The sequence below is a fragment of the Salmo salar genome, chromosome 06, assembly GCF_965601325.2.
Source record: "Salmo salar chromosome 06, fSalSal1, whole genome shotgun sequence".
Lineage (NCBI taxonomy): Eukaryota > Metazoa > Chordata > Actinopteri > Salmoniformes > Salmonidae > Salmo > Salmo salar.
Window position 1 is genome coordinate 59,318,007 of NC_138296.1, and position 11,498 is coordinate 59,329,504.

At 41.0% G+C, this 11,498-nt stretch overlaps 1 protein-coding gene across 3 annotated transcripts in view; it reads left to right on the plus strand.

Annotated features, from left to right (window-relative positions):
* The window catches only part of LOC123743466 (grainyhead-like protein 1 homolog), an 18,215-nt gene extending 7,363 nt beyond the window's left edge, over positions 1-10,852 (plus strand). For all 3 annotated transcript variants that reach the window (XM_045720736.2, XM_045720735.2, XM_045720738.2), the window contains exons 10-15: positions 4,288-4,412; positions 7,236-7,264; positions 7,442-7,527; positions 8,716-8,801; positions 9,401-9,465; positions 9,710-10,852. In XM_045720736.2, coding sequence (XP_045576692.2) covers positions 4,288-4,412; positions 7,236-7,264; positions 7,442-7,527; positions 8,716-8,801; positions 9,401-9,465; positions 9,710-9,824 — 506 coding nt within the window. In that variant the 3' untranslated portion in view covers positions 9,825-10,852. The remainder of the gene's footprint in view (positions 1-4,287; positions 4,413-7,235; positions 7,265-7,441; positions 7,528-8,715; positions 8,802-9,400; positions 9,466-9,709) is intronic.
* Positions 10,853-11,498: the final 646 nt, after the last annotated feature.

Below are 11,498 nucleotides of genomic sequence, written 5' to 3' on the forward strand. Positions count from 1 at the left end.
GTCTTTAAGTCTCACACACACACACGCACACGCATACATATATACTACCGTTCAAAAGTTTGGGGTCACTTAGAAATGTTCTTGTTTTTGAAAGAAAAGCACATTTTGTGTTAGCTAATCCAAGTTTATCATTTTAAAAGGCTAATTGATCATTAGAAAACCCTTTCGCAATTATGTTAGCACAGCTGAGAACTGTTGTTCTGATTAAAGAAGCAATAAATGTTACGGCTGTCGTAGAGAGGGGACCAAAGTGCTGCGTGGTAAGTGTTCATTATATTTATTAAACAATGAAACACTATAACAAAGAAACAAACCGAAAAGCCAAACAGTTCCGTCAGGTAACGAATATAAAACAGAAAATAACTACCCACCAAACACAGGTGGGAAAAGGCTGCCTAAGTATGATTCCTATTCAGAGACAACGATAGACAGCTGCCTCTGATTAGGAACCATACTCGGACCAACACAAAGAAATACAAAACATAGAATGCCCACCCCACACCCTGACCTAACAAAATAGAGAAATAAACCGTCTCTCTCAGGTCAGGGCGTGACCGTACCCCCCCCAAAGGTGCGGACTCCCGGCCACAAACCTGAACCTATAGGGGAGGGTTCGGGTGGGCATCTATACTTGGCGGCGACTCTGGTTCGGGGCGTAGCCCCCACACCGCCCGCTGATCCCCCCGCTTCTGTGTCGCCGGAGGAACCAGACCGTGGATCAACGTCAACAGTAAAGAGGCGACTCCGGGTAGCTGGCCTTCTATGCACAGTTAAAAAGAAAAAGCCATATCTCAGACTGGCCAATAAAAAGAAAAGATTAAGATGGGAAAAAGGACACTGGACAGAGGAACTCTGCCTTGAAGGCAAGCATCCCCGAGTCGCCTCTTCACTGTTGACGTTGAGACTGGTGTTTTGCGGGTACTATTTAATGAAGCTGCCAGTTGAGGACTTGTTCTGTGAAGGGAGTAGTTTCCATGACCAAGCAGCCACACACAAGCCTAAGATCACCATGTGCAATGCCAAGCGTCGGCTGGAGTGGTGTAAAGCTCGCCGCATTTGGACTCTGGAGCAGTGGAAACACGTTCTCTGGAGTGATGAATCACACTTCACCATTTGGCAGTTTGATGGACGAATCTGTTCAATTCAACTTACACCCAAACTAATTTTCTGCATTTCCATATATTTCTGCATTTCCTGCACTCATTTGAGATCATTTCCACACTGCCACGTAGGGCTGCACAATATGGGCAAACAATCTAGGCCTTATTTTTAACCTAATGTTGCAATTGCGATTTGACTTGTGATTTAGAGCAAAACACTTGGGTGAACTGTCAGAATCATGGAAATGTAATTATTATTCAAATTCCAAAGTTAGAATATTTTAGTAAGGACTTTAAATACAGTTTTATGATGACAAATGAAAATGCCAGGGATGAGTTATTGTGACAGGGTAGGAACCAAAGTGTTGACCAGTGTTTCCTAGGGGACCCTATAATCTTTGGCTTCATTTAATGTTTTCTCTTAGCTACTTCATGTAGTTAACATTCTTGCTTTGTGTATTCCTCTTTGATGTAGAAGATACTGTTGCACAAAAAAACATGCAGATGTAGGTCTACACCATCACTGGTATTATCAGGCTGTATAGCTAGTTACGTTTGCTCTGACGCAGTACATTTATCAGCTAGCTTGCGATTAGCATTAGCGGCTAACAAGCTAGTAGATTTATATTAAGAAGAAAATTGAAAACACCATCGTTGCCATCAATATTGTTTCATGTGCTGCATTGACCATAAATGTCTCATGTTAGAGGAACAACAAAGGCGCTCCTTGAGTGACAGGGGGCGGGGCTAGGTCTATGTGGAAAGTGGCATGGAGAGAGAGAGAGAGGAGATAGATGACTCAAGTAGAAAATAAACTATATATATGGATGTTACACAGCGTATCACATTTAACAAACATTCAAATGCCGTTATAGAAGGTAAAGTAAAAACCCAAACCGGTCCATGCATCAATACCGGTATATCGTAAAATACGGTATACCACCCAGCTCTACCTGCTCGGATGCATAGTGCCAAATGTAAAGTTTGGTGGAGGAGGAATAATGGTCTGGGGCTGTTTTTCATGGTTCGGGCTAGGCCCCTTAGTTCCAGTGAAGGGAATCTTAACGCTACAGCATATAATGACATTCTAGACGATTTTGAGCTTCCAACTTTGTTTGGGGAAAGCCCTTTCCTGTTTCAGCATGACAATGCCCCAGTGCACAAAGCAAGGTCCATACAGAAATGGTTTGTCAAGATCAGTGTGGAAGAACTTGACTGGCCTGCACAGCGCCCTGACCTCAACTCCATCGAGCACCTTTGGGATGAATTGGAACGCCGACTGCGATTTAGGCGTAATCGCCCAACATCAGTGCCCGACCTCACTAATGCGCTTGTTGCTGAATGGAAGCAAGTCCCTGCAGAAATGTTCCAACATCTAGTGGAATGTCTTCCTAGAATAGTGGAGGCTGTTATAGCAGCAAAGGGGCGACCAACTCCATATTAATGCCCATGATTTTGGAATCAGATGTTCGACGAGCATCCACATACGTTTGGTCATGTAGTGTGTATATATATATATATATATATATATATATATATATATATATATATATTTAATCTCTCGTGGACAGACAACGTAAACATAAATGGTACCGTAAATCTGTCTTGATACAACAGGATGCTTGTGAGATAACGAGCAGCATAAAGAATGAAACACATCGAGAATCTCACTGCCGATAGGTACTTATCACAGTGAGAGGCCATTCTTTCTCATGCTAGAACAAAATCGTTAACCTGCTGCGTGCCGACCCGCTAGCGACGAACCTGCCACTGACGAGAATCACAACTTGACTTTGAGTCAATCAAAGAGCATGAACCCCAACAAAAGTGACAACAAAAAGGCAAAAAGAGGGCATTTTCTCCATATATGCATGGTTAAATGTCATGAGTCAGTCACACTTTATATGCAATGCAGGCTATGGGATGGTAGCTAAGTGCACAGATTCAATGCACACAAAATGAAATACCTCCTCCAAGCTCGCTAACCACTGTAGCTAGTATTGACATTATGATTAAGTCATACTGTTTATGTTTCCATGAAACAGCTGCCTGTGGTAGCGGCCGAGTTAGTGCAGTGTCCTTAGCTAGCTAACTAACTAAGTTGTGCTAGCAAACGAATATGCTATTGTTAGCTAGCTGGCTAAACATTTGGCTATGGGCTGGCAGTATGGGATTATGGAAAGTGGATTAAATTGTTTCTTTGTCATCTTTCTAGATAGTTATCTGGCTAGTATCATCAAGGGCTTTCTACAAAATAGCAACATTAGCTCAGCTAGCTAGCATTGGGATCTACACCATAAACTAAGCAACACACACGGACATGCATTGCCAAACAAGGCTACTGCCACCTTTTGGTTTGGAGTATTTTAACAAGGCTTTGTGGCTGACGACTTAAACGTCTTTTCTATGTGAACACAAAAGAGATTGACTGCCGACACTGTTCAGGGGTGCAGTTACTCTCGGCTGGTGAACGGTAGACAATCTTATGTGTGTCCCTGCTCTTAGTTCCGGTGCTTTGGACAAATCACGATTTCGCAGGTGTTAGCTTCTTTTGAATTTCGGAAGGGTTGGGGACATTTGGCCCATAGACTTGCAAAGAGAGAGGGTGGAGCTCTTCAGTCCGTTTCCGATCCTCATTCTATCTCTTCTCAACACATATGAACCCGTGTGGCTCAGTTGGTAGAGCATGGTTTTTGCAACGCCAGGGTTGTGGGTTCGATTCCCACGGGGGACCAGTAAGAAAAAAAAGGGGGGAAAAATGTATGAAATGTATGCATTCACCTCTGTAAGTCGCTCTGGATAAGAGCGTCTGCTAAATGGCAAAAATGTAAAATGTAACTTAATCGAACATCTGACCAATTACGCAAGACTTTATTTCTGGGTTAACCGAGATTAATATATAGTGCTTTTAACGAATACATTTTTGTGTGATTCACAAAATCCTGTCCTCAACTAACCCCTAAAAAGCAAGCCAGGGAAACAGCATGTCAAGGGTAAAGAAACTCAGTCTCTAGAGTTGACATACAATAGTAGACCTGCCTCAGTTCTTTGCAACAGTCCCATTGGTCTCTTCTCACAACCGATGGTGGAGCGCCCAGACGGAGGGCCCCTATTTTGATGAGCGGGACTGCTGTCCCACCCTGCTCCCATGTTAACCAATCTACCTCCCCCTGCTGTCCTATCGCAGGTGTGGAAGACCCTCTGAAGCTGAAGCATGTGGACATAACATCGTTCAAAGCCATGAGTGATATGGACTCCCAGCCGGTCCTCTTCATCCCTGAGGTTTACTTCCCCAGCACCCTGCGCCACCATGTAAGTCCTACATTACATGTAAAGTTAAAATATTAAAGCATTAAACCGCTCTCTTAAAGCCTCCATTGTCCAGAAATTGTATCTAAATCCAAATTGGTTTTCTAGAAAGGTACTAAGAGAGGCCCATCCTATGTTTAAGAGTGGGCTTTTTGCATCTTAAAACCTTACAGTGGATCCCTGTTTAAAGTATCCTCCTTTTTAAATGAAGTCATACTGAGTTGGCTACAATTTCAATTTCATCCTCCAGAAAAGGCAGATCTAATATCACAGCAAATAATATGGCTAAACTCCAATATACTGATAGAGAAGAAAAACACATTTGGGCGGGGGGGTTTACTAAAAGGATATAATATTTATGAAGGACATTGTAAACAAAAATTGTAAAATTATGTCACACAAGCAACTAATAACAGTGTACCGATGAGTATGCTCAATACGAAATTATAACCAACTCATCACGACTCTATCACAAAATTGGAAGAGACAATCACTTCAACAAGAAATTAAAGAATTAGTCTGTCTGCCTCCCATTAAAAATCAGAAATGGCTTAAAATGATTAGTATAAATCAAAAAATGTATAAGTTCACTTAAAGTCAAAAGGTTTGACAGCGATACTGTATACATTTCATGTCAGTTGGGAACAGGTTTTTGATGTCCCAATACGTTGGCATAGGGTCTGACATATAAAAAAACTATTGACACATCAATCCGCTCGTTTTAACTATTATATGAAATACTTGCTACAAAAAGAATGCTCAATATATGGGGCATTGAACAGTCAGCCTTGTACAGACTCTACCACAAGGAAACATTTTTTCTTGTACTGTCCATTGGTGGCTCGCTTTTGGAGTCAGGTCCAGGAATGGTTGTTATGTCATAATATCAGGGTTCAGGTGGACCTGCAAACTGTAATGTTAGGGGATCTGAAAACCAGAATCAGTCAATGGGAAATATCAAAGTATTTATTTTTAGGGCAATATACTAAGTAGAAATGTTATAAATAGGGAAGTTCAGAACCCTCGTTAGACATCATAGTAAAATGGAGGGATGCATTGCTAAAGGAAATAGCTAAATGGCATTATACTAGGAAATATGGATTGATCTGTGGACATTGAAGGGTCGGTGTGGGTGAAAAATCCAGCAATTGAAGAAAGAGGCGATATTTATAGTTATTTAACTACAGGTACCGTTAGATGTGAGCGAAATAACTGTAAGTAGCAGTAGAAGTATGGTTGTCCATTAGTTTACTCCAAGTAGGGTAGGGATGGTAGGGTGAGGTGATAAGTAAAGGGGTTTCGAAATCATGCAAACAATTAAATTAATAGAACCTACAATCTATCTCAAGTATTAAAGCTGATCTACCCTACCCCCAAGAAAATCATCTTATATTACCCATATTTAGGGTTTCAAAATTCTAGTAACTTTCCCAAAGTTCCTGGACTTTTTAGAAATACCAGTTGGAGGATTCCTGGAATCGAGGCAATAAGCAGGGAGGGAATCGTCCAACTGGGATTTCTGGAAAAACCTGGGAACTTTGGGAAAGAAACTGGAATGCAACCCTACCCATGTTACACTGCAGCATATCGTCAAACTTACCATAGTCTCTAGGGACGTTTTGTTTTTAGCCTTTGCTAGGACTGAGCAACATTTTCCTGGATAATTTGTAATACAAATGAGTTATAAAAACAATATACACCTGGTTGCATACAATACTGCTGGTTCATTTAAATACAATAATCAGCTGAAATAGAGGAGTAAAGCTCATATAACAAGACTTACTTAAATTTGTGTGAGATCACATGTAAATACATGACAGGGGAAATGTCATTTTTGAGACATCTTTTCAGAAAATGTGTGTTGTGCAACATAAAGAACACAAAAGGACTATCACAGCTAAGAGACGGCAGTCCTCAAGGGGTGCTTGTGCTACACTGACTGGAGAGTTTCAGTGTAGTTGGCTTGAAACAATAGCAGCTGAACAAATAGCCCAGGTAAAGAACATTCTGGAGATGTGACATCACATGATGTCCTTGTTATTGTCCTGTAGGGGCTCGGGTTTCCCCCTCAAGGTGGCTGTCCCTGTAAACAACTAGAGGACTAACGATCCTAAACATGAACAAAGACTATGCTCTGGGTCATTTGCATGTTATACTTATTAGCAGTGGTGTAAAGTACTTAAGTAAAAATACTTTAAAGTACTAATTAAGTCGTTTTTTGGGGTATCTATACCTTACTTTACTGTTTATATTCTTGACTACATTTACTTCACTACATTCCTCAAGAAAATAATGTACTTTTTTTCCCCGGACACCCAAAAGTACTCATTACTTTTTGAATGCGTAGCAGGAAAGGAAAATGGTGCAATTCACACACAAAAGAACATCCCTGGTCATCCCTACTGCCTCTGATCTGGAGGACACGCTAAACATACATGCTTTGTTATTAAAGTATGTCTCAGTGTTGGAGTGTGCCATTGGCTATCCAAAAATAAGAAAAACAAGAAAATGGTGCTGTTTGGTTTGCTTAATATAAGGGATTGTAAATTATTTAGACTTTTACTTTTGATACTTAAGTATATTTTAGCAATTACATTTACTTTTGATACTTGAGTACATTTAAAACCAAATACTTTTAGACTTACTCAAGTAGTATTTTACTGGGTGACTCACTTTTACTTCAGTCATTTTCTATTAAAGGTATTTTTACTCTTACTCAAGTATGGGTGCTTTTTCTACCACTGCTTTTTAGAAATCGTTATTTGCATAGATATCAGTATAGATACGGATATTGGGTATATAATCTTGCTCTTTATCCTTTATCAGGCATGCCTATCAGATGATGGTGAGGATGGGTGAGTACTGTTCTTCTTTTAGACAAGACTTGTAATATCAGGTAACATGAATAGATGCTATAAATGTAAAAATAAAATGATTGGAAATGCTGCATACCCATAATAAGTGATTAACTGCATTTTCCGTACTCATCCATACTCATGATAGTCATACATGTATTGTTTGTTTTTCTGCAGCTTGGGGCAGAAGAGACTGCTCCACTATGATGAGGAATTTGACTCTGCCACTCACAAGAGAGCCAGGAGGGAGGAGCCAGAAAAGGGTACATCAAATAGACAGACGGACGGACAGACAGACAGACAGACAGACAGACAGACAGACAGACAGACAGACAGACAGACAGACAGACAGACAGACAGAGTGAAAAAGAGACCGTTTAGAGACCGTAAAGAGAAGGCATAAACCGGAGAGAGAGAGAATTATAGAACGCGGGAGCAAAATAGAGAGAATGAGCGAGGGAAAGAGAATTAAAAATAGCGTGAGAGAGAGGGAGAAATGCTTTCTGGCTTGGCTGTCTGCACTCTAGTTGTGTTTGTTGCTCTGGCTGCTGTTGTTCAGGCTGCTCCCACCTAGTTCAGCTTACTGAATTCATGTAAACACAGGCCACGTGGCTTCCACCCCCCCCCCCACTCTCTGGATGAACAAAACAAAACACAACACACACAAACACACTCAACTGGTTTTCCAAGTGGAACGTGATCATTTTCCTGACATGTAGTCCAAAGGGGATAGCTTTTTTTCCCACTCACGTGTGTGGCGGGGGAAAGGTTCTGAGAACGATTAGGGGCTGTTTACTGTTTGGTGCGGTCTCTGTCAGACTAGTCTATTGCTGACCAGGCTCATAGCCAATTCCCAAGACGCCAGCAAGAAAGGAGCAAAGTGCAATTATGGTCCAGCCTGCTCTCAGTGTAACAAAGGGGTGTCCAAAATGGCCCCCTATCCTGGGCTATGGTCAAAAGTAGTGCACTATATAGGGAATAGGGTGCCATTTCATAGACAGTCCATGTAAACGTAGTTTCACTATCTTTATGGGGGGTGAGAGTGGCAGTTCTTTCAGCATGAATACACACCACAACCATGGAAATGTCACCCAGCAGGATATTAGGGCAATGCTGTAGTAGTTGCTAAGATCTCAGTGACTTGACTGAGTGAGAAACCCACACAGTATTTTAATGTTTGAAACTGTCTCACACCCATGTCTAAAAACATACTTTGTGTGTATTCCTACCTCCATTTGCTTATGGAAACTCTCCCTCACACTGAGGGTTGGTGTGGTGTGGTAGTATCTGACTGGGTTGGTGTGGAATTTGAATGTACCTCTCCCTCACACTGTGGGGGTTGGTGTAGTATCTGACTGTATCTCTCCCTCACACTGTGGGGGTTGGTGTGGTAGGCAATCTTTTGGTGTGGTATCTGACTTTTGGTTTCGTCTCTCTCTGTGTTCCTCTAGTGCTGCTCTACGTCCGTAAGGAGACAGAGGAGGTGTTTGATGCTCTAATGCTGAGGACGCCCACTCTGGCAGGACTACTGGAGGCTGTGAGCAGATGTTGTTGGGTTCCATAGAACCTTTGTTTTTGCAGAAGTATTTTCAGAAGTCCTCGATTTTCGTAGATGAGTCTGAAATGAATCTATTTAGCTCAGAACGTCTTATTTGACATTACTGTATTTATACCAGGGATATCATTTCTCAACAGGCAAAGTTCAAAAATAGCTGGAGTGGGAATTTAATACTTCCCTTTGTCTGATAAGTGTTGTATGTTTTGAGTGTGTGCGATATAAGTGACCTTGTTTTTTTCCCCCATCGGTTTAAATACATAGCAAGCAGACATAGCTATTTGTGTGAAATGTGCCACCCTGCATGCGTCCTAAATGACACCCTATTCCCTTTATAGTGAACTACTTTTGAGTCCATTGGGTTCTGGTCAAAAGTAGTGCACTGTATAGTATATAAGGTGCTATTTGGGGTTCAAACCACCGTGTCACAGTCAGATAGGTTTGTTTCCTGTTTGTGTCTGTCAGGAAGCAGTCACTCGTCAGAGAAGGCACACAGGCGTTCAGTGGAATGTATTGTATTGACTGACTGTTCGCGCCCAGTTCTCATAGGGGGTTGCCCCTGTTTTTCATCACATCTCTAGGTATCTGATAAATATGAGCTGCCGCTTGGAAAAATGGGGAAAGTCTACAAGAGGTGCAAAAAAGGGTAAGACCGGTGTCACTGCTCATGATCTAGGTCACTGGAAATGAAGTCTGTCCCAAATGGCACCCTATTCCCTATATAGTGCACTACTTTTGACCGGGGCCATAAGGCTCTGGTCAGAAGTAGTGCACTACATAGGGAATATGGTGCCATTTGGGACGCGTGGAAAGTAAATAATCTAGAACATGTTTATAGAGTAAACTCCACTTTGAAAATAAGGAAATCACTTCTACTCTCTTGTCTGTAGGATCCTAGTTCATATGGACGACAACATCATCAAGCATTACTCCAACGAGGATGCCTTCCACATCCGCATGGAGGAGGTGGGGGGAAAGGTCCTGCTGACACTGACCGAGATCTGAGCTCTGAGCCTGGACAGGGGTGTATACATTAGGGCCAGCAACGTTTCAAAACGTTTCGCAATGGAAAACAAAAATAACAATTTCTTATTGGACCAGTACAGGTTATTGGACCTCCCTGTTTTATCATTTTTGCTTCTGTTTGGTGCCTCCAGGGTGAGGCCCTTGGAGGAGGGACACATGTTGAGCTCCAAGGGCGTGGGTAGGGACCCAGAACAGTAAGATTAGGCACCTGTTTACACAACTGTAACATACTTCTACAAGTAAAACTAGATATTTTCATGAGTTCTGCCTTTCTGCTGCACCAGTGACTACAAGGCCATTTTCTGGTTGTGCAACATTGCTACCTCGTTCGCTGGCAAGATTTTTGTTGTATTTTCACTTAAAATATGACTGATTGATTCACTGTATCCATGTTAAAAGTATAAATAATTTTGAGGAACATTTGGAAACAATATTGTGTAACGGCCAATTATATTTTCCTTGCTTAAATTTAGACCTTTTGTACTACTACTTTACAGTATATGTCGCTGTGAATGAATTATTTTCCAGACAAGATGGCAGAGTGTTGTTTAGAATGTCAGTGTTCATATAAGTTCATATTATGTATTATTTTCAAAGATATGCAGTGGTCAGTTTTAGGAAATGAACTTGTTAACATGATGCGGTGACCGGTTAGGGCTATTTCTGTCTGAGAATGTACTTTTATAACTATTTTTCAGAATTCATGGAGGTGATTTTTTTATTTTTATGTTTACATCATGAAAAAGTAATATATGAATTCAATAATATATGTATTTATATTTACATTTTGTGCTAAGTGTGGTGTGTGTATCTGACTCTAGATATATAGGTGTCAGCTCCATATGCGATGACACAATGTGAATATTTCTTGGCAACAGGAAATGGGGGTGGGGGTCAGGAAGTGTGTGTTAGTGTTTCAAAACCTTGTCTGTCATGCAAGAACTGATTTGAAATCAGTCCTGTTAGCAGATGCTTACCTACAGTGGTTATTAAATGTGTTAAAGTCATTCTTCAGACTAAGTATTTCTTTGCACATTGTGTTTTTGTAAGGGAACTTAGCTCAACTGCATCAACGAGGCATGAAGCAGAGAATGTGCAGATTTGGTGATTAGGCTCTGGTCAAAAGTAGTGCACTATATTGGGAATATGGTACCATTTGGGATGCAAGTTGAGTTTTATATAAATAGAACCACATCAGAAACTGTGTTTTATAGCCCTTTAGATTGAGTTAGAAAAATAATATAGAGTCTGAGAGCCATCTTTCTCACAGCTCTTTTAGTCCTATCCTGAACATCATGCAGTCAGGCTGTCCCATGCTACTTGTTTCAAAAACACCTAGGCCCGTACACATTAAGTTGTACACTTTTGGCACAATGGTTGTGATACAACAGAGAGATATTCGGAAAACAAAAATAATTACAAAAGTGCTGTAGAGACACATCGGAATGGTTGTGTAATAATTTTTGCACAGACAAAGTCTATTGCAACCATACTTAACAGGCGGATCTCGACCCGGAACAGTGTCAATATAGACCACCATATATTTTTGTTATATTATTTCTTTTTGGGAAATCAGTCTTGCTTTTAACTTACTGATGTTGAGAGTTGTAATAGTAGAAGGCACACGGTGCCTTGAAAATTGTCAGTGCATGG